The sequence below is a fragment of the Mchenga conophoros genome, linkage group LG12, assembly GCF_057382185.1.
Source record: "Mchenga conophoros isolate Kocher_MC1m ecotype Shallow Benthic linkage group LG12, M_conophoros_male_GT1.1, whole genome shotgun sequence".
Lineage (NCBI taxonomy): Eukaryota > Metazoa > Chordata > Actinopteri > Cichliformes > Cichlidae > Mchenga > Mchenga conophoros.
The window spans coordinates 7935943-7960471 of NC_140537.1; the positions used below are offsets into that span (position 1 = coordinate 7935943).

The following is a 24529-nucleotide window of genomic DNA, read 5'->3' on the forward strand; positions in this document are numbered from 1 at the left end:
TACAGCCTCTCTTTAGCTATAATGTCATAAGCATTCACGTCAGTAAGACTTGTCAGTGCCACCCTGGGTAAAGATGTCAAGGTGAGCTTTCTGACTCACAGACGTAAATGGCCTCCCATTGTGTTTCAAAACTGTCTTCATGTGGTGCTTTTTTATTCAAAGAGCCTTCAGAGACTTTACATCATTGCCAAAAATGGCACCAGATGCATATGGCATATGCACTCATTCTGAAGCGGTCCTTCATACGGTCTCCCCTCTCTAGACAATGAATTATGATGCAGACATGTAAAGCAAGCAAGGATCTGACTGAATCACTCACTTAAGCTTCAGATTAGCATACTTGAAATGGCTTTAAATTTATTACTACATCCAGCTTCATAGAAAAAAAAGCTTCCTATGCTTACATTTTGGCTCTACATTGTGTAAATAACCAGTGTAGTGAAATGTAATGAAATCACTCAATGAAATAAAATGACTCAAGCAATCCACTAATGTTAATGTCAAATGTGGTGGTCGGAGGGCCCGGTGGCGCCAGTGTCCGGCAGCCTCGCCTCAGTCAGTGCGCTCTAGGGCAGCTGCGGCTACAGTGTAGCCAGTGTGTGAATGTGTGTGTGAATGGGTGGATGACTGAATGTAGTGTAAAGCGCTTTGGGGTCCATAGAGACTAAGTAAAGCGCTATACAAATACAGGCCTTTTTTTTAACCATTTAATAAATGAGAGTCCACAGAGACATAATTTAGATACCCAAAACTAACAAAGTAGCTACACAAAGTCAGGTTTATCCATTAAAGCTGATTTTACTTTTCTGTTTATTTTTGAACTTCTTAGTTTTCATTTTTTAAAATGTTTGGTCTTTTTTCACTATGATGATTTTCCCTCATCACCACATTCAAACCTTCTCATTTCTTGTATGCTTATGATTATGGTCATGATTCTTGTTGAATCCCTAGCTATTACTGTTCCAGTGACACTGGCTGGCGATACCCTGTTAACCAACAGCTTTTAGCACAAGGAATATTTCCCGAAACGATTGCATGTGGTTGCTCAAGACGTCTGGCAGTCGATGTGAAATCGACAGCTAAAGACTCAGTAATAGGGACCTAGAGATTGTTTAAGTGAGTATTTTTTTCTGGAGGTCACCATGGGGTTGCTAGCTGGTCTTCAGGCCTATGTGACTAGGTTTTTTTCCTGTTAGCTTCCAAACTGAAGGTAAGAAATAAAGTCATAACATGCTTAAAACTAGCTTAAATAGCTACTACAGACTATGTACAAAAGAAAACATAAGAATATGGAGAATAAAGCTAAAGCATAAGTGCCTTATAACTGAATTATGTCTAAACAGAGATGTACCTGTTAGAAAAGAAGGCCGACTGTGCAGATGGTTTATGGGAATTTACCATTTGGCTTACTTGATCCTTAGCCCCAGTTAAACCTTTTCTGATTATTATTGCTAGGTTAAAGTCTTAGTGGATAATGTTTGGATCTTCAGAGTCAAAAGAGATGGCAATGTTAGTTTTGTACTGTCTCAGTGTGGAGTGTCCTTTGGTTTCACAGTGAAGAGCCACCCTCAATTTATCACACCCTCTTTCAAAACACTAAAACACTTTAAGACAGAGGACTGAAGTGAACTACTATGCGAGAACTATTTCTATCATTGAAATTTATGGCTTCCACAATCTGAACACAGTTCAGCTTTTACATCTCTAGTCTGTCCTACTGGTGTTAGGGAAAAGTGTTAAAAGGTTACTTTAATTAAACAATCTTCTTTATATCTGGACATGTTGGAATTGTGTAACTAACTTCATAATATTCATTCTTTTACATTTATATTTTCCGTCAAACTGGGGCCTAACATGGAGGCTACATTAGCTTTAGAAAGCTGCAAATGTAATTTTAATGATTTTGTCCATTTTATATTAAAGAAAACAGTGAATACTCAGTAGCTGATATATAGACTCACGAATCCACACGTTGCATGGTTCTGTCATTCTGCACCATTTTGGCTTTGATGAATACACCACAAGATTTTAGAAAATTAACTTACAGTTTGATATTTATGTCCAGTGCTCAGAGCAGAAGTAATTATCTGGTTAATAGTTGTGTAATTCTGGCAGGTGAACCAACTGTGGGTCAGCGTTTAAAACCTCCCCACGTGTTAATATGTTGTGGTATTTTCCCCCATTTTAGATTTCTTTTCACTCAGTTACAGAATGGTAAATGGCCTGTATTTGTATAGCGCTTTACTTGGTCCCTAAGGGCCCCAAAGCGCTTTACACATTCAGTCATCCACCCATTCACGCACGCATTCACACACTGGTGATGGCAAGCTACATTGTAGCCACATCCACCCTGGGGTGCACTGACAGAGGCCGGACACTGGCGCCACCGGGCCCTCTGACCACCACCAGTAGGCAACGGGTGAAGTAAATAACTGAGACTGTCCAAACCGGGGCTCGAACCCGGCAACCTTCGGGCAACCTTCTGATTACAAGACGAACTGCCAAATCTTGAGCCACGGTCAAGATTGTGTTCATTGCAATGGCTGCCGACAAATCACAAAAGAAAATCGGTGTCGATATTCCAGAAATAAAATCATTTGTGTGGCTTAAATGCTCATTGTTGGCTGGTTTTTTGCTGCAGACAGGAAGGAAAAAATCTGTCTGTGACATCATTTCTTGACACACATATTCTCTAAAGGTGTGAAAGCTTGTGCTGGTGCTCACAAACACCAGCTACTATCTATGTGTGCTGTTGCTGTTTATATATTGCAGTTATCTGGGCATTATCGACTTAGTATTTCAGCAGCAGTAATAGATAAATGTTGTGGGTTCTGAGGAGAGTCTTATAGCAGAAAGCCGCCAAGATTAAGCAGCATTACACACATAATGGAAATGTCTGATATACACTCAGTGCATATGCTCCTTTATCGGGTCAGTAAAATATTTAACAGGCCTGGTTCTCTCTGTGTTGCCAGATTTTGTATTTTGGTTTTTCTTTGTTTCTGTTCCCCCTGATCTTTGGTTGTTTTACCTTCTGTCTTTGTGGTTGAGGAACTGTAAGCAGCGACCCCAGAACTGTGTATATTTGCAGTAACATGACTCAGGAAAGGTGATTTAGTGCTTCATTTATTATCTCTTGTTGCGGAGGACACACTGAAGCATCTCTTATGAACATGAAGGAGGTAATGCAGTCCCACAATTCATAACATCAATTAATACTCAACAGTAAATCACAAAAAGTGTTGCAAGTCGTGCCACTCTGCCGCTGAGGTTTTGAACCTTCAGCAGCAGGTAACATTAAACCCACAGGTGTACCTTGAACATTGAAAAATTTGAAAAAGCAGTTGCTCCCTAAACCTAATAATTGGTTGGGCTTCAGTCAAGCGTTTATGATAACTGTCAGTGAGTCTTTCCTCTGACTGTGAAGGAACTATGGCCCACTTTTCTTTGCACATTTCTTTTAATTCACACTGGTTTTCAAGCAGGAATAAACCGTTTAAAGTTACACCAAAGCATCTTAATTGGATATAACTCCGGACTTTGACTAGACCACTCCAAAAGATGAATTTTGTTTTATTTTTTTTAGCCATTCATGTGTTTTGGTGTACTACATGTACTTGAGCTGTCAGACATTCTCCCTCAGGATGTTGTGGTAGAAAGAAGAACTCTTAATCTCAGCAGGTTATCCTGAAGCAGCAAAGCAGACCCAGACCATCACACCACCATGTTTGACTGTTGGTATGATCTCCTTTTTATGAAATGCTATGTTAGTTTTATGCCAGATGTAACGAGACTCAAACCTTCCAAAAAGTTCAACTTTTTGCCAACTATTTTCCCCAAAGTCTTGGGGTTCCTCAAGATGATCAGCAAATGTGAGACAAGCTTTTTTGTTCTTTTTATCTCATGGATACCATTTTTGTCCAGTGAACACTCAGTCTAACTGAGACTGAGAATTTCCAAGCATAATTGTGGTTGGTCACAGTTAACTCATAATTTAACAAGACTGGGGCTATTTCACAGGGTGAGGTAGGTTTGAATAGCCGCTTTTCTTTAAAAAGTCTTGATGCATGCTCAATCATCCAGGTAAGTAAATCCTAAAAGGTTGATTCTGTTCATCTGGACGTAGCGTTTTCAGTGGGAGAAACGTTTCATCACTCATCCAAGTGACTTCTTCAGTCTCAGCTGATTGCACGTTTCCCCAGCCTTATAAACAGTACATTGCACAATGATACTTGATAATTAGACATCAGGGAAACCAAATAACCTCTGGCTAAATGGATGGCACAACACAGAAGAGCTATCTCGTCAGGCCAGGACTCTGCAGTCTATTTACACCTACAGGCCAGTGGACACTCTTTCAATGATGAGGATGTACACATCCTGAATGGGGAGAAACCCTGGTTTGAGTGCAGAGTCAAGGAGGCCATTTACGTGAAAAGGGAAAGACCATCTCTGAATCGAGGAGGGGGCCTAAGCGTACATCTTTCGCCATCTTAAAATGCTGTGATTGTAGCCATTCCCCAACTCGCTGTGAATGGTACTCATGGCCATTGATCAGTGGTCTTTGATCAGTGGTTGTTGATCAATGGTCATGACGATTTGCATATTAATGATCAACCTTTTAGGATTTCCTTTAAAACCTGAAATGATCCTTTAAAAACTGCACTTTGAATTTACTTGGGTATCTTTGACTAATATTATAATTTGCTGATCTACATATGAAAAGTTTACAATAATAGCCATAACTTCATTAATCATTAAGCATGATCATTAATCAAGTTCAACTTTAGTCACAAAAAGCCCAAATAAATGGCAGGATTTACACTGGATCATCTCTACATGAAGGTAGAGAAGGAAAGAAGATACGACGAACAAATAATCTAGAAATAAATATGAAATCTTTTTTACTTTGACCTTGTGAGAACCTATGGACTAAACACATCTTTTTTTTTGACTATTTCATTTATTTTTCAGCTTCTGCAATTCCCTGAATGTTTCTACCTGTTTCTCATTTCCCAATCATCGCTATAGTCTTTTCCTTCTTTGACAGATTATCTGTGGTTTTTCTCTTCTCAGTATTTGGTACTTTTGTTGTCATTTGTATTCTCTGTGAAACTTCTTATAGGTTCTTGCTTTGTACTGTATGTGAGTCTGTGCTTGTGTGCCAGTGTTTCCAAATATGATTTCAAATATCCAGTTATTTAAGCTCCTGTTTTGTTGACAAAGCAGCTCTCCAGTCACTAACATTCGTGTATAATCAGTCTCGGCTGGCAGTTTTGTAGCATTACTCTAAAATTCTACACTTCCTACAAACTCAAATGCCATTAAAATACAGCTTCACTGAGATGAAAGCCATCTCCACAAATCAGATTAATGAGCACAGTCGTAGTTCTGAAAAAAAAAAAGCTGGAGGTTTGTTTCTTGCTCGCAGCTGTTTTCCTCCACCTGAGTTGACCACATTCCTAAAGGAGGAGCATTTCCAATGCCAGCACGTTTTACAGTTCATAATGGTTGTTATGGCCTCGTATTTGGGTGTATTTGAGTTTCTCCGACTTGTTAGTTTTGTTGATATTTGTAAAAAAATAAAATAAAATACATTGAATATATAGAGCACTTAGTAGCTGTGTGGTTAGTAAAATGTTCTTTTTGTAGTAGTTTAGAAGCTTAGTTAGAGACTCATTTGATCACATTTCCTGCTGCAGAAGTTCACGATTGATTATGGAACTTCTTTTGTTGATATTAACAGACTTCCTCACTGAGATTTGGTTCACACTGTGGAACAGGCCTTTCTAGAAAGAGTGGTCGAGTAACACAGGATGTTATGTCTAGATTTCTACTGGAGCTGCGACATGACACTTACCAGATCGACTCCTTGACAGAGTCATTCTGCTCAGAGGGCCCGAGCAGGCTCTTATTTCTAAGTGATGAATGACGCTTTAGGGAAAGGAAGCTGCAATATATCACCTAACTGACATACAAGCAAAATCAATAAAACCTTACTCAGTGGAGGTCACAGCTGCACTGACAAATTACACACAGTAATTTATATATACAGGTTAATGTGTGTGTGTGCATGTGTGTCTTTAAATGCATAATAATTACTGAATATGGAATACATTTTTAACACATGGGAACAAATGGATGCATGCCTGTTGTTCAATAGTAGCGTTCATATAAATATAAATATAAATACATAAATAAATATATCTATATATAGATATATAGATAGATAACTTTATAGATATATATGGAAGGAAGGTCAGCTGTTTTTTGACTTTTCTTGCTAACAGAGGCAAAAGATTACTGGAGGTAACAGGAGGACAACTCCAGACTGCTTCACTGTCACTAATGACAGGCTCATGTCGTGCAATTTTACAATGCCCAAAACATGCTGTAGCATGTTAAGGGGGAATAGTTTGTAAGCTGTCAGTGAAAGCATGCAGTAACATCTATTAATACCCACCTATGAGACCTTGCATACTAATTCCCACTGACTGCAAAGTCAAAGCGTTGGGCTTTAATCACAAGTGTCATTTACAGTCTTGTTAGCTCAGCTTAGTAACTGTTTTCTCACTCAGCTCCGGCATGTCACTGATTATGGTTTCATTAAAAAAATAATAAGTGTAGCAGGCACCCCATCATGAACAATGAAATTGCTGTTGTGATGTTCATAATAAGCTATATTTCCATGGAGAAATGTGGGAGAATATGGGGACGGCAGTGGCAGACTGGCGCCGAAGCAGAGTAAACATCGCTGCTGATGAGCTGAGAGGGTGCCATCAGTGGGGCTGCGATCAGCCTGTGTTTGTGTGTCATTGTGTGGGTGTTTTTCTGTGTTAACATTTGTAGAATCTACCTGTGTTATTGGCATCATATGTGGTATTGGACAGTCATCCCACTAGGATTACAAGAAGACAAGCAGGAGAAACTGCAGGTCACTGGGGTGGTGTAAAGTGGGGATTCGTCCTTTTTAGATATGCTGTGTTTATCCAGCTTTGGCTAAAGCACCTTCTGAAGTTTGTATAACACAGCAAGGTGTCCGTGTGTGCAGAGAGAAGATTAACAGGCGCATTTGCACAACAATACATTTCTTTGCCTTTTCTTTGATCTCAGATCACGGGGTGAGGGGAAATGCATTTGGAGCACTTCGACAGAAGTGACAGCTTTTGCTGTTTCCTCTGCTCAGGCAATGCATAAATATGGTGTTAAAATGATTCATGTTAATGTTCACTCACTGCCTTGATATGAAAGCTCTTTGGTCCTATTTTAGCAACCAGAGGAAACATGATAATTGGAGGAAAGGGTGCTGACTGGTCATGCCTGAATGAACTGCCTGACCAGGCTCACATAGTAGTAGTAAACCATTTGAAGAGCCTGTTTTAACCTTCTTTAACTTGCAGCATCTCTCATCCAAATATCTGCCACACATCTTGTCAAACCTCTGCAGCACTCACACAGTTTCATATAATACATGATGAGAGTACTCAAATCTGCCAGTGGATAACATCAGGCATTAGTTCAAGCAGACCACAAAGTCAAGCACAGCACCAATCTCAACAGGTGAGCTCATCTCAACACCAAGCCATTGGCCAGTGGGTCCATCCAATCCAAATCTCAGATAGGGCACAATATTTAAGCTGCTGCACCCTGCCCACAGTTGTTGCTGCCCATCTGCGATCCACTCTGAAACACAAATCCACCCCAGCTCCTCCTTTCATGTTTTTCTGACTTAATATCATTTAGTACTCTGTTTACTACTAGGTTTTTGCAGCTTTTAGTGATATTATTTTTCTGTTTAAATGCTGTTTCACTTAAGGTCCACATCTACTTCTCTAAGGGTGTGTTGTTTGGGTTTTGCCTTCTGTCTTCAGAAGAATAAACACAGTCTGATGCTAAAAGATTTTGGCACTAAAGGCTCTTTGAAATCAGCCTAAACTGGAAAATACAGATAATTTAGGGAGCCAGTCGGTAGCCCGGACTTCCAACAGTATGATTAGGATGTGAAAACTTCAGCAGAAAACAATAGTTGCTTCCATCAAACTTCTCCATAAGACAGACTTAAGTAATTAAAAGATATTCAACTAACTAATTAGTTTCCACCATTTAACTAACAAAAACTCCAAAGTTTCTGACCTACACATTTGAAGTGATATTCTTGATTTTTGCATTTATTAGTATTTTAAATTAGCCATTAAATCATAACTGTCATGGTCCTGGGCCGTGTTGGCCCAGTATTCTTAGTTCTCTTGTATTTTTGTATTCAGTTCCCTGTTTAGGTTCTGTTTCCTGAGTTGCCCTGTTATGTTGTTCCCTGTGTGCTTTCCCTTTGTGACTCTCACCCCCTGTGTGCCCCTCTATGTATTCATGAGCCCTTGTCCCCTTTCGTGTTTTATTCCATGTTTTCCCCAGCCTGTTATGTCTGTGTTCTCCCCGTGCTCTCTCCTCCTGTCTGAACCTCTGTACTTCCTGTTTGACTCTGCCCGTCTCCCGTCAGTGTTATGTTCACCCCGCCCTGTCTCGTTATGGTTATCTGTGTCAGCTGTGTTCCCCGTGTGTTCCCACTTTCCTCGTTAACCCTCTGTGTATTTCTGTCTGCGTCTCCCTCTGTTCGGCGTCGCGTTCTCCCTCATGTTGTGTGTTATTCTCCCCGTGGTTCCTGGTACATCTCATGTTTAGTTTTTCCAGTTTAGTTCAGTACTGTTTTGTGTTTCACCATTAAGCCAGCATTAAAACTGTGATCTGTAAGTTTATCCCCGTGTCTGTGAGTCTGCATCTTGGGTCCTTCTCCTGCCTGCCACACAACGAATCATGACAATAACTTCATGTTTGTTATTGTATTATTGAGTAAAATACCTATTCCTCTTTTTGCCAATTGTCATAAAACCTAAAAGCAGCCTGGTTTATAAAAATGTGACAGTAATAGGCTGTAGCAGTGCATTAAAACTGGTTAAATGTGTAAATGTGTAGTGTCTGCCAGGCAGATGTTTCTTCCAAATGTTCCCCAGTAAAGAGAACATTAATGAAAAGGTGTTTTTGCTGCATGAGAGACAATGACCACTTTTAAATAAAAATCACAGCAAAGTGCTGAAAAGAAGAAAATGAGCTACTGAATATTCAGCAGTATAAGAGAGAAGACTTTGACTCCACATGACTGAATTAGAAACCTCAAGAGTAAAATTTCCTTGAATGCTGGTAATAACTCTATTTTGAATTCTGTGTGACCCTCTGGCTTAACTCTCATAATCTGTCGCATTTCAGATAACAAAATAAAAAATAAATCAAGTCCACATTTGGCTACTTAAGTTGATGACTGAACAGGCTCTTTCATTTATAGAATTGAGGCTGGCTTTTAGACAAGCTGGAATCAATAGCTCAGCAAGGGCACTTGTCCAAAATGCACCACATGCAGTCAGTCTTCTGTGGTTTAATAAACAGCCAAATGAGGCCGTAGGTTCTGTTTACATTAGGCTTTTGAGTCAGCTCTTCTTTTTTGTTGTCCCACAGGCGGTTTGTCTGAGTGCCGTCACTTGACTTACTTTGAAAGCTTTAATCATTTTCACTGAATACACACAAATTTCACAAACCTCCCAAATTTGTTGTTGATGGGAAAATAATTAGCTAAGCTTGTTGACTTGAATAGCTGCTTGCCAGAGAGACTCACTCACATCTTTTTGAAGTCAAACACAGTGTATTCTGGCCAGTCGATGTAACACACCACACGGCCAGGGACCTCAGCCGTGTTGGAATAGTAGTACTGAGGAAAAGCCAGGAGCAGAGCCAGAACCCAGATCACACCCACCACCACCTTGGTCTCTGTGGAGGACATGCGCTGCTGCAGAGGGTGGATGATGGCCATGTACCTGCAGGGACACAAATGCTTCATGGTTTACATGAAAGAAGAATATAGGACAGAATAAAGAGCTTTACAGATAGAAGATTTTTTTTTTTTTAGCATGGGATCACAAGTTATTTAAGTCCTTGACGTGGGCAAAGAGTAAAAACACTCACAGAAATAGAGTTTCTTGAGAATAACTTGAACATGACCTCTGGGATGTGAATATTCACACGTACTTGCCCACTCAGCACCAGTAAAAACATGACCTTTTTTCTTTCATATTTACAGGTTGAAAATCACATGACGTTTTCATTTGTTCAAAAATTATTTAGACTTTGAAGATGATTTTTTTCTGCACGGGATCGTGAAACTATGCTCCCTAGAGAGTAGGGCTGCTACGATTAGTGGTCTAGTCACGATTACGTCGACAATCAAAACCATTGACGACTGATTTTATAGTCGACGCGTCGATTGAAGCTTTGTAAGATCACAAAAGACGCATGAATAAGTAGTAGGATTTAAGAGTGTAATAACGGACTGAAACAGAAGATGGCAGCACTGCATGTACAAGGATGCCAGCTGCCGTTAAACCCCGAAGAAGAAGAAGTAGCTCTGTCCCAGAATTCATAGCGCAGCCCAGCTCAGTTTCCAATAATGGCGGCAGCTGGTTAGTTTTAATGTTACTCTTATTATTCTTTCTGGTTCACAAAATAAAGTTTAACATATTTTCAAGCAAGAATGTAGCTGTGTAAACCTCAAATATCTGCTCAGTTTATCAAGACACCACATATTTTCAAAAGCGCTCCGACATCTGTTACCCACTAGCTCGATAGCTAGCCGGGGGCAAAGCTCACTAGAGCCGGTGAGAACCCCGGACTCCGGGCAAATCGTTTTCAAACCCACCGCTGTCTTTCGCTACTCAGGTTAAACATATATAAGTCACTTAGATAACTTAAAAATTTTATTGTTTGGCTTTTTTTTAGTATTTTATTTATTCCTGAGTAAATCTGTTTGGCTGAGATTAAAGTTATAGTTTTTACACAGCTAAATAAACGTCAAGCAGACAACTGATTATCAGAAGTGTGAGATGCTGGAGAATATACTCCGGTGTCCTGTTATATTTTAGATAGCAAGGAGTTTATTAAACTTCACCGAAACAATCTGCAAATTTCATTAAAATTTAATAAAATGGTAAATGGCCTGTATTTATATAGCGCTTTACTAGTCCCTAAGGACCCCAAAGCGCTTTACATATCCAGCCATATCCAGTCATCTACCCATTCACACACAGGTGATGGCAAGCTACATTGTAGCCACCTTGGGGCGCACTGACAGAGGCACCGGGCCCTCTGACCACCACCAGTAGGCAACGGGTGAAGTGTCTTGCCCAAGGACACAACAACGAGACTGTCCAAGCCGGGGGTCGAACCGGCAACCTTCCGATTACAAGGCGAACTCCCAACTTATGAGCCACGATTGCCCCTCAACTAAACTATCATCTTGCCTTTATTTTTAGTTAGCACATACCTTAAACACTTAAAGCTGTAAGCTAATGATAGTTATATAAGAGCAGATGCATGCTGGTGCAATAAGCTGTACGTTTTACGTCCAATGGATGCATGATCTGATTAGTCGACTAATCACAAAAATAATCGTTGACTAGTCGACTATCAAAATAATCGTTTGTGGCAGCACTACTAGAGAGACACTGGAATTACAACATAAAAGTGTTTCATAAAATGTGTGAAGGATTCCCATCAGGCTCCCTCGACGTTTCCGTAGTGATTTCACACTGCCATGTTCATGCTCCTCATCAGAGACGAAGAGGTGCAGGAATCACTTAAAATGACCTTGCACATCATTGACACTGAGCTTCATTACAAAGTCCATCTAAAGTCATTTTTCTGTTGGATCTCATTTCTCCTCATTGAAAATACAATACTTCAGGGAGAGAAAGAAATAATTATCAACTCCCCATCAGTTCTTATTTTAAACCTCTGTATAGATTTTTGACTTACATTTATTAGAGATTTGGTTGTATTGACTGAGTTGCACTTTAATTCATGTTTTTCCTGCTAGCTCCATAATCTTGAAGGTATGCTTATCTGGTGAAGTGTTTTCTTTATGGAAGTCATTTCTCAAGGATTTTCAGTTTCAATTACTAAATTCCCACACTATGTGAAAAGCCTATAATGTTGATATTTTTGTTGTACACAGTATACTGTTACTAATTTTCGTCTCTTTTCAGAAAAGCTCTCCAGCCAAATGCCATCCTGAGCCAAAGAGGTCTAATTAAAGGCTTAATCCCACTAATAACCCAAATGAATCTGCTAAATGGATATTCTCACTCTAATTATATCAAGCACAAGAGCAGGCTTTTAAAATCAAATGCTCCCTGCAGTACACTGAAAGCGGGAGATCAGTACCTCGGCTTTACCTTAGCTCTACTTCAAAAGGCTCTGGCAGCCATGTGGCTTTTCCTTCATGTAGGTGAGTCATATTTAAGCTGGTGATGTCAGATTCAAACACACACCTGCAGAGAACAGTGGTCCGCTTGCCCAAAAGCCCAAATCACCATTATTATCCCTACTGGCATGCAAACTGGACACCAAACTACACTTGCCTTCACCCTCCGCATGTTCTCGAGTTCTTCTCTCGGCCCTTGGTTTTTCTTGAGCTTTTCATGTTCCTTCCTCCTGATGTTGCCCCAATTCAGTATAGCTACATTTATTACTACAACCATCTTCCTCTGCTTGTCTACCACTATCATTTCTGGTTGGTAAGCCATCACCAGTGGGTCTTACTGTATTTGGAAGTCCCACAGGATCTTAGCTTGGTCACTCTCAACCACCCTAGGGGGAGTGTGTCTCATATTGACCTTGGGACTTAGGCCACACTCCGTACAGATGTTCTTGTACACTATGTCAGCCACTTGGTTATGGCGTTCCATGTATGCTTTGCCTGCTAGCATCTTGCACCCTGCTTTTATGTGCTGTATTGTCTCAGGGGCATCTTCACACAGCCTGCACCTGGGGCCTGGTTCTGTTAGATTAATCTTCTCCTGCAGTTACAAAAAAAAATAAATAAAAAACACATTCAGACACAGACACACTTCTTTACCCGAAAGTAATTTCATTTTCATGGATTTGCTGGTAGAGATCTTAGCACCCCTGTGTTTCCCTCCCCTTCATTCATATCTTGGTAAACACACCCTTGAGACTTTGTACTTCAAACATCTGTCTGTAGGCAATATCTGATTCCTCTCAATAGGATTCCCTCTCACAAGGTAGCAGGTAGCTTGGGCAGTAAATGCTGGATGTCATGTCTGACATACACCTCCAGTTATCCACAAATTGAACCTAAAACTGCAATGGCAATGCAGTGGTTCAATATAAACACCATGAACCTGCTGCAGAGTTTTCCTGTAATGTAAGTGATTAAGAATGAGACAGTAAAGGTGATTGATTAATTATTTATTTTATTTTTTTCAGAAATTGTATTTGAATGTAGGCGGTGGTAATTGTATTGTTAATCTATTTCTTGTGGTCCTTCATCTTTTTTTGGTTTACTATTTCTTTTTGCAGCAAATTACGTAAATTTCCATCTGTAGCTGGAAGCTGGATGATGGTAGCAAAGCTTGTGTGTGTTTCTGTATGTGAGAGTTCATTGTGTTTGTGAGATGTAATTTGAAGTATTGCATCTGTTGTTGCCATTATAGACTCTTTGCATACCTGTAAATCCTTCAGCCACCACTCACTCATGCAAAACCAATAGGAGCAGTCCACAGGGACTTCCCTGAATAGAAACCAGTTACCATCCCAGCAGCAGACATCCAAGAAAGTGTCTCAAGTATGATGAGTTGGACAGCACCATTCACACTTACTGGCTAAAGAAACGAACTGCACTCAATGAGCACGACAGCACAAATGAACCAGCTGCTACTGGATGAGATGCGAAATCGCAGAAATGGCAAATGAGGATTGATGAGGATTTCAGGGAAGTGGCAACACTAAAGGCCAACTTCAAACCAATTACGCAAGTCACCATTAACCTCCTAAGACCCGAACTCTTCCACGACATGCATTTTACCTTATTTTTGTTTTTATGAAAAATCAGAGCCACATATGAAGGTATTCATTTAAATTTTGATAGAACAGTAGCAGTATAATGTCCTCGTAAGTAGATATCAGGCCCTTGTAGAGCAAAATTGAGTATTTTGGTCTAAATAACGCACAATGTGATGTCCACATATGTGGACGCCAGGTCCTAGAAGGTTAAGTGTTGGATTTACCAAGGAGATGCCCTGTCCCATACATTGCTATGCATAGGCACGAATCCCCTCAAAATGGAGAAAAATTAGCCTCCTCATCTACATAGATGACATCTAGTTGTGACCCAGTTTGTGTAATTCTGGTTTAAGTTATATTCTTTGATTTATTGTTTGTCATGGGTTTGGTTCTTTTTATTGTTTTCTGCTTGTGTCATATTTATAGTTCCTAGTTCACTGTCCCTTCCCTGTGTTTTACATTTACAGGGAGTGCAGAATTATTAGGCAAATGAGTATTTTGTCCACATCATCCTCTTCATGCATGTTGTCTTACTCCAAGCTGTATAGGCTCGAAACAATCAAGCGTTTCATTCAAAATAGTCAACAGGGTCACAAGAAGCGTGTGGAAAAACCAAGGCGCAAAATAACTGCCCATGAACTGAGAAAAGTCAAGCGTGCAGCTGCCAAGATGCCACTTGCCACCAGTTTGGCCATATTTCAGAGCTGCAACATCACTGGAGTGCCCAAAAGCACAAGGTGTGCAATACTCAGAGACATGGCCAAGGTAAGAATGGCTGAAAGACGACCACCACTGAACAAGACACACAAGCTGAAACGTCAAGACTGGGCCAAGAAATATCTCAAGACTGATTCTTCTAAGGTTTTATGGACTGATGAAATGAGAGTGAGTCTTGATGGGCCAGATGGATGGGCCCGTGGCTGGATTGGTAAAGGGCAGAGAGCTCCAGTCCGACTCAGACGCCAGCAAGGTGGAGGTGGAGTACTGGTTTGGGCTGGTATCATCAAAGATGAGCTTGTGGGGCCTTTTCGGGTTGAGGATGGAGTCAAGCTCAACTCCCAGTCCTACTGCCAGTTTCTGGAAGACACCTTCTTCACGCAGTGGTACAGGAAGAAGTCTGCATCCTTCAAGAAAAACATGATTTTCATGCAGGACAATGCTCCATCACACACGTCCAAGTACTCCACAGCGTGGCTGGCAAGAAAGGGTATAAAAGAAGAAAAACTAATGACATGGCCACCTTGTTCACCTGATCTGAACCCCATTGAGAACCTGTGGTCCATCATCAAATGTGAGATTTACAAGGAGGGAAAACAGTACACCTCTCTGAACAGTGTCTGGGAGGCTGTGGTTGCTGCTGCACGCAATGTTGATGGTGAACAGATGAAAACACTGACAGAATCCATGGATGGCAGGCTTTTGAGTGTCCTTGCAAAGAAAGGTGGCTATATTGGTCGCTGATTTGTTTTTGTTTTGTTTTTGAATGTCAGAAATGTATATTTGTGAATGTGGAGATGTTATATTGGTGTCACTGGTAAAAAAAAAATTGAAATGGGTATATATTTGTTTTTTGTTAAGTTGCCTACTAATTATGCACAGTAATAGTCACCTGCACACACAGATATCCCCCTAAAATAGCTAAAACTAAAAGCAAACTAAAAACTACTTCCAAAAACATTCAGCTTTGATATTAATGAGTTTTTTGGCTTCATTGAGAACATGGTTGTTGTTCAATAATGAAATTATTCCTCAAAAATACAACTTGCCTAATAATTCTGCACTCCCTGTATAAGAAAAACTAAATACTGTCAAAATTTGCAGTCCTATGTGGCCTTATAATAATGGAGCCAAAGTTAAGCTAGTAATTTAAATTACTTCAGCACCACCACACTCAATTATCTTGTAGCTTATTTTTTTTTAACTTCCTATACAGACACCAAATTAAATAATAACATTAATAACAGCAGCCACCAGTCAGCTAAGTGCCCTCAATTAGACACATCCAGTCTCATGGCTGTTTTTTCCAAGCTCTAACCTGAGTAGATTTTGTTCAGTGACAGGAAATGACAAGTGTTAAAATCAGTATTTATTTATTTTTTTTGCTCAGAGGTGACATGGCTCTGTGGCACCTTTTCAAAATTATCTAAATGTCTGAGACTAAATGATGCATGTGCATTTACCGAAGATCTGAGAGCGACTTGTCTTTTGAAATATTTGCAGCACATAAAATAACAATGTTTTTTTTTGTTTCAATGAGATCATGTTTGCGAACGTATATGATGGTATCTCCTCTCACCACTAATTAATTATAATGATATAACTCTTCTATATTTCTATATTCTTCTATATTAGGTGTTTTGTGGCCGACATGCCCTTGACTTCTCAAATGAGTAACCATAGTAACACTTCATATCAGCGTTTAACAGCAAATCAGCAGCTCAAACAGCACTTTGCTACATTTGTGCGAGTCCTTGTACGTTAGCAATGTCTGATTACTGGTGACTAAAACATGACCACACATTTTACTGTATCTAGGATAGGAAAGGACAAAACATGCTCTTCCTGCTTTCCTCCTAGTGCTCTCATCATGAGGTGTGGATGACTGTTGTTGGGAAGAATGAAATTTAATTTAGCTAAACAAATCAGCTTAGCTACATCTTGTTGCAACTACCTGATCGATCAGCTATAATCATATTTAACGATTAGCTTGATCACAACAACTAGTAGACCCTACAGTTTCCTTGGTTTTTTGAAGAGCCATATGACAATTCAAGCTTAGGATAAGCATCAACAGGTTGATGTTGTAACAACTGCATAACTGCAAAGCATACCCTACCTAATAAACAGAGTGAGGCACGCTGTCAGTACCATGGCATGAGATAAGCCACTACCATAACCAAATCATCAGTTAGAATACTGAATGTTGCTAACAAGGTTATGTTTTTGGTAGTGTTTGCATGTGTGTGTGCGCGTATGTCATCATTCTGTTTGCAAACATAGAAGCTTAAAAAGCTTTGAATGATTTCTGATAAAACTTTGTAACGGTGTAGAGTGGGGTCATGTTAACAGTTTGTTAAAATTTGGCTTATATCCACCAAAGTCAGCAAAATGATTTATTGGTTGAAAATCGACCAACTTAGAAACTATCCTTACAAGTGTGTTTGTGTATTGACAGCATTTAGAAGAAACTGTATAAAGATTTAAAATATTATGTAATTTGAACTCTGACCTCTCTTTCAAGGTCAATAGTGTCATGGTTCTGGGTTATTTTGACCCAGCTTTTTCTGTTTCTTATGTTTTGGTGTGTTTCTGATTATGATTTATGTTCTGATTATTTAGTGATACTGTTTTGATTATGGTTATTATTTTTGTAGGTTTAGTTCCGTGTCAAGTCTGTCTCACTCTGTCTAGTCCGTGTCTTAGTAAAGTGTTTTACTTTGAAGGTTCATGTTCATGCCTGATGTCAATGTGTTCAGTTGTACTTTTCCCCTCGTTAGCCTAGTTTCTCCCAGCTGTGTCTCCCTCCTGTTGCCCATTTCCTGATCACCGCCCTGTGTATATGAGCCCTGTGTATTCCTGTGCTCTCTGTCGTGTCGTCTGCGTTACTCTGTGTAACCCTGCATTACGCTGTGTAACCCGGTGTTCTTTCTGCATCTCTCTGCCATCTTTCTCTGTGCATTTTGCTCCTCCTCCTGTGAGTGTTTGGTTTCAGGTTAGTCTTATGTCCTTGTCTAGTCTCGTGTTTTTGTATTACTTTTCCCTGGAACACTCTCTCACAGTCTGTTCTCTAAAACCTAAAGGAGGAATTATGGATTTGATCTACTGGTCCCTAAATGCAATTGACACCCCTTTCTCAACGAGAAGTTTGGGCTTGGGTGAGCCTGAGTGCTGAAGATATCTACCTATTCGGAACCATGGTAACAGGGTTCTTGCCGATCGGAGCTGGCTTGGCCCTGACTTATCGAAGAATTAAGAAAGCGGAACCGGCTGTTCAAACCCCCACAAGGCTGCCCACTGGGACTGAAACGATGGGACAAGGCGTGAGTTTCTCAAAATGGGCTCATTGAGTGCAGCACGGATAAGATCTTGGAGAACGCACGGCTGCCGTGAATACTCAGAATAAGATCTCTGAGTGCAGACTGGATACATCTTGGAGGGGCTCGCTCGGAATAACATCTCTGAGCGCAAATTGGATGACATCTTGGGGAGGCTCACTGTGGTCGTGAGTTCTCAGAATCGGCTCTTTGAGCACAAGAATGACAACATCACAGAGCGCAAGTTTGATAACATCATGGAGAAGCTCACGGCTCTCCAACGGGAGATTGAGAGACCAGTGTTGGACTGTTAGAACAGCTTTGAAATTCATATGAGCTGTTCGCACTAAAGTAAAAAGCACCATCCCTTCATGCGGATACCCTTTCGGCGCCAGCTGCGGTCGCAAGGCTGGAGCCGAACAAAAACACCCTGATAACGACTGTGTTTAGTCTGTTCCTTCCCATTCCATGCAAGGGCACCTGGGTTGGCTGGAAGACTGTTTACTTAGCCTGGCAGGGCGAAGGACACTGTCTCAGCTGAACTCTGGACACGCGCGCACACACACACATACATACATACATACATACACACTGATATCCACACACTCATCCCCCCTCCCTTTCCAAATGCCTTCGATGCTTGTTCCCTCCTGGGAACACGGCGGGTCTGAGCCCGGAATGGTATGGCCCGCGCTGGAATGGTAGCGCTGGGCAGGATGGCTGCTGTGTTCGCTTCGGATTACTCCTCACCCCCCACCCGACCCTGTGGCTTGTCACGTGTTCCATAATGTTGTGCTGTGGACATTTATGTGCTCTTTTGTGCAGAGGAGTTTTTTTGTTTCCTGTTCTCATGCTGTCCTCCCACAGGAACCCAGCATGAGTAGAGGTCTCTTTTTTTCCTCTTGTACTTTCCCATTGCAGTGTATATTTCAGTGTTGTTGTATTTTTTATTTTTATTTTTATTTTTTTTTTGTTTCTTTTTCTGTAACGTTACCGATCTCCGACCTGTGTGTGTGTGTGTGTGTGTGTGTGTGTGTGTGTGTGGGTGTGTGGGTTTAAGGTCGGGGGGGTCTTATTTCACTGCAGGGCAACCTGCATGTGGCGAATAAAGCCTTGATTGATTGTTTTTGTCACTTCTGTAAATAAACACTCACTCGCACCCCAGCCAGTACCTGCATTTTGGCTCCTTTTCTCAATACACCACACGACTGCTGCCCCAGCTGTGACAAATAGATTGATATGATAGTCAAAGTAATCTTAATAAGTGAAAATTGTGTTTCTTACGGCCATTGTTGTCTACTAAAAACATATAGCCATATATTTAAATGGGAAAAACGCAAGGGTCTGTACTTTGCTCTGCAATTTGGAGCAACTGTGGATCAGGGGGTTGGGAAGCTCATCTTGTAACCGGAAAGTTATCGGTTCGATGCCCTGCTCTGTCTGTCTTGGTCGTTGTGTCCTTGGGCAAGACACTTCACCTACCGCCTACTGGTGTTGGCCAGAGAGGCCGATGGCATGATATGGCGACCTCACTTCTGTCAGTCTGCCCCAGGGCAACTGTGGCTACAACTGTAGCTTGCCTCCACCATTGTGTGAATGTGAGAGTGAATAAATGAAGGTATATTTTTTGGTCACTAATTGCACAGAGCTATTCTTACTACAGGCATACCATATTCAGAGGTACAGTACTTGTACCTAACTGTAGGATAAAGTGATAAAGCATTTTTACCGTTCCCTGTAACGCTGCTGTACCCCGAGTTCTCTTTGTGCATTAGAGGTGCAGTCCATATCTGCCTCAATAAACATAATATAGCAGGTTTCTAGGTTTCACTAGCATGGCTATTTAGCATGTTTATTTCATCAGCTTGTTTCACTATTCTGTTTTAATCTCCCAGTTTGTTGTTGCATCAGCATTATTCTTACTTACCCTGATTAATAAAATGAACTTGATGTTTCAATTTTGTGGAGTGCCTAATTGGATATTGAATTAGATTGTGGTTTTGCATATTAATTAACAAATAAAACAAATTGGATTAAATTTGTGCATAGTTTGGGAACTCAAATGGGGAAAAACTTAATAGCATCAAATGAAAATTCTGTGCTAATATTCATGCTAATTTGCAAAGCAAAGCAATGCTCTGTCAGCATTTTTCCTGATTAGTCACGTCAGAGAATCCTCTCGTGAGGAGTGATCCCTTTCTTCCCATTTTTTATGTACAAGGCATGAATCATGGAGAAGCAGAAGGGAGGAAGAAGCCAGAATAACTTCCCTTGATGGTCCCTCTGGATATAGCAGACAGAACAGGAAGGGAAGATGTGGAAATTGGAGGAAGGACATGAGATGGAGAGGAGAACACATTAAGCTGTAGTGGGTATGCAGCAAATAAACCCCTCCTAAGACCTGCTTTTCCTGGTGTAAGCTGTCCTCCAGCTATAGTAGGTAAATACAAAAAGTACTTCATCTCCTTTGATCCAGTCTCAGCTGGTGATTTTTCATTTCTTTGTTTACTCCTCAGTCATATTGATTGTTGATTAAGTGGCACCCTTAAAGGATTCCTTTATGAAAGAACGTGGCATTATCACAACACATGGATGGCAACACAAATTGTTACAACTTTAAAATGTACAGTTTGTTTGATTCAGATTCATATCATTCAGCAACTATTGAAGTACCTCCTAGAAGTTGATGCTTGTCAATTCTGGGTTGAAAAATGAAACCGCCACACAAGTGTAAAAACTGCAGTTCCTTCAATGGCCACTTCAAGTTACAAAAACCCATCAGTTGTCATAGATCTCCCTAAGGCTCAATGTTACAGCAGAAATGAATGTATTTAACTCTGGTCTAAGAGAAAGAGCTATGCCTTATTTTTCATGACAGCTGGTGGGAGTGGGAAGATTTTTATTGTTTAAATAGTTTTAAAGGTGAAGTTAAATGATGTAAGTGCTTTTCTGTCATCTACTAAAAGGCACTCTAAAGAGTAGCTCTTTACTTTGTTCTGGTACAACAGCTTAGTTTTAATCCTGTTCTTTACCAGCCAACATTACCAGTTAATAATAACATCACAATGAGTTTTTGCAAGCACCTAGCTAACCATGCTAGCTAGCTGTCTTTAGTATTAGCTGACAAATAACCAGCTCTACTGTTTCTACTAGGGTGACCAACCGTCCTCTTTTCCCCGGACATTTCCACTTTTCACGTTCTGTCCGGGGGGATTTTCGAGATGGATGAAAAAGGTTTTCCTATAGGCTTACAGAGGACCCATATGTGCAACTTCGTCCCCGAACTGCTGCGTTGTAAGTGGTTGTTCCGCGCTCACAGACGGGACAGAGTGCGCAGTGGCGCGCTGAAAAGATGCTACAAGATGCCAAAGCGCAAGTGCATCTTTTCAGACAAACTGCAAAACAAATTTCCCTTGTACCATCCCTCAGAATAAATGGGAGGCGGAGTGCACTGTGTGCAGAGGTGGTAAATACATTTGTGTGTCTAACGAAGGTTTAAAAACGTATAAACAGTGGTACATATAAGTGATCCGCAGGTGCGCATTCGCTGTCAAAATAAAAGATGCGCACCAGATAAGAAGTTGCAACGCGCGTTCGCGTACATATAAAAGGCACTGTTTTTGTTCGCTAGAGTGGGATTTTCACGGCATATTCTGCACCAAATCTTTGTGCGTTCATCATTTGTTTGAAGCCAGCTCACCTCCTGCAACCACTTTTCCGAGAATACGCGAATACGAGGTTCGGACTCCTTCTGACATTTCTTTGGAGGTGGAGGAACACCAAAGTAATTGCTTAAAGGAGCTTGCTTCTTCGACATCTTTAAGAGTTCTAAACAAATGTCTGTCTTCCTCCAGAAAATCTTATGTACGCAAACGTGCGTTGCAACTTCTTATCTGGTGCGCGCCTTTTATTTTGACAGCGATTGCGCACCTGCGGACCACTTATATGCACCCTGTATATAAAGGCTGTGCGAGGCGAAAATTCATCTAGTAAGTTGACTGAGTTCTTTGTTACACCTGGGAAAAACAAGGATGTTGTTGTGTCTGCAGCAGAAGGTGCACTGGCATTTCATACTATGAAGCGTCACAATAGCTACAGATTCATGGATTGCACTTGTGTGTTGCTAAAAAAAAAAGAAGCGTTTCCAGATTTTAACAAAGCAAAAAAGTGCCTGCACCAAGACTGAAGCTATTGTCAATGGTGTCATAGTGCTACATTCAGTTGAAGTCACTCTTTGAGCTCTTAATAAAATCCAGTACTGTGGCATTTCTCAGACTTACCAGAGAATATATTCCCAATCATACTTTGACTGGAAGAATGGTGGCGTGCAAAGAAAATTAATTGAGGTTAGAAACGCGAAATGAGACAGCAGAAACCATTGCGCAATACCTCATTGGTCATTTTTCTTATACAAATGAGGCATTATTTCTGTAACGTTATTTAATTCTAGAGGTTTTTAAAATATTTTTTTGCACTTGTTGACTTGTAAGAACCTTTAAGACATTTTTTAATTTCACCATTCATTTACCGCACAGAGAAGGCATTATTTTAATATGTTAAAATTTTATTTAAGCAAACAGTATTATTAAAATTCCTCATGACTGTGCCAAGTGTCCTCTTTTTTGGAAATCAAAATATGGTCACCCTATTTCTACCAAATAAAATAATTAAATAAATGAGTAACATAATAAAATTATAATTTAAAAAACAAACAAACATATAAACAAAAACAATGGTCAAATCGTCAAACTCATGTCTTTAACCTCCTAGGACCTGGACATCACATTTTGGGTTATTTAGACCAAAATACTCAATTTTGCTCTACAAGGGCCTGATATCCACTTATGAGGACATTATACTGCTACTGTTCTATCGAAATTTTAAATGAATATCCTCATATGTGGCTCTCATTTTTCTTAGAAACAAAAATTAGGTAAAAAATAAATAAATATAAATTTTGCTAATTCTTTGTTTTTACATTCATCAGGTCCCAATCTGTCATGGTCCTGGGCCATGTTGGCCCAGTATTCTTAGTTTTCGTGTCTTTTGTATTTTGTTCTTTATTTATGCCGTGGTTCCTAGGTTGTTCTGTTAAGATGTTCCTTATTTGATTACCCCCTGTGTGGCCCTCTGTGTATCTGTGAGCCCTCGTTTCCCCTCCTTGTGTTTTATTCCATGTTTTCCCCAGCCCATTATGTCTGTGCTCTCCCCGTGCTCTCTCTCCTCCTGGCTGAACCTCTGTGTACTTCCTGTTTTACTTTGACAGTCTCTCGTCAGTATGCGTCATGTTGTGTTCACTACTGCCCTGTGTCATTACGATTATCTGTGTCAGCTGTGTTCCCCGTGTGCTCCCACTTCCCTTGTTAACCCTCTGTGTATTTATGTCCACGTCCCCCTCAGTTCAGTGTCGCGTTCTCCCTCATGACTGTGTGCCCCTCCGTGTGTTTCCTTGTGAGTCAGTTCCTTTATGACTTCCCAGTTTGGTTTTATATTATGTAGGAGCCTACATGCAGTTTAATTTGAAATGTATGCTTTTATTTTGATGGTGCAGAGAGGGCAGGAAGTTGGGTGAGAGGAGAGTGGAGCCACATGGTTTTTTGACCTCGCAATCTCTCTTCATCCATTTTGAATTGAGCTTTATAAGTTTTCATAATTTGGAATTTTGTTGCTGTGTACCTCATTGGACTTTTGAAGTAAATATTGAGAAACTATCAAGGACTGTTGTTTTTTTTGGATATGGAAAGAGGGACTAAGCGGAGCGTCAAGCTAAGGCTCCATTCGCAGGAAACCTACATATTATTTTGTATCGCCTATTTTGTATCACCAGTTGTTTCTCTGCTCTCAGCAGAGAAATAACTGGAACCTGTAAGAAGAGAAGTGGGAGCCATTGTTACTGTTGTGCTGCTATTCTTGGCATCATTTTCTAATTTGGCACCTAATGTGCTCCAGCTGGTAGCTGTAATTGATTACTAATAACAGATTTACAATTTCTTAGTGTTCTGTAGAACAGATACAAGTACACTCATTGGTCACACCTTGCTAGTACTGGGTTAAACCCCGTTTTGCCTAAAGAGCTGTTTTAATTCTCTGTGGCCAAGACTGAGATCTGGTAACAGTGTAGGCCATTTGATTACATTGAACAGTGTCATGTTCAATGAGCCACTTTGAGATTACATTTTTCAAAGAACAAGTTGTAGAAAAGCCAAAAAGCTGGCATGAAATGGAAACATTTTGGCAAACACTAAAAGTGAAAACCATAAACTAAAATTCAGTACAACATCATATTGGACTATTCATTTGTTGTCTGTAAGCAGTAGTCGCTGATCTGCTGGATAGCATGTTTATTGATGACCATCACATAATTTCATAATTATGTGAGGAGTTTAGAAGTGTTTTGCTGAATCTGAGAGCTGAATAAAATGAATAAGCTGAAATATCCTAAGACGCTCTGATTTAGACGGGAATATCAAAGTTGGCTGTTTAATGGCTTTGAGTTTGTAATTGTAAAAACGTTTTAATTCTCTACTTTTCCTCAGCAATAAATATCCCTTTATTTTCCAGGCAAAACTGCAGCATGTAAAACTTTACCATCA

At 40.3% G+C, this 24529-nt stretch overlaps 1 protein-coding gene across 2 annotated transcripts in view; it reads right to left on the bottom strand.

Moving 5' to 3' along the window:
- Positions 1–24529, bottom strand: part of tacr1a (tachykinin receptor 1a) — a 48694-nt gene that overhangs the window by 18591 nt on the left and 5574 nt on the right. For both annotated transcript variants that reach the window (XM_085293557.1, XM_085293558.1), the window contains one exon: positions 9666–9860. In XM_085293557.1, coding sequence (XP_085149683.1) covers positions 9666–9860 — 195 coding nt within the window. The remainder of the gene's footprint in view (positions 1–9665; positions 9861–24529) is intronic.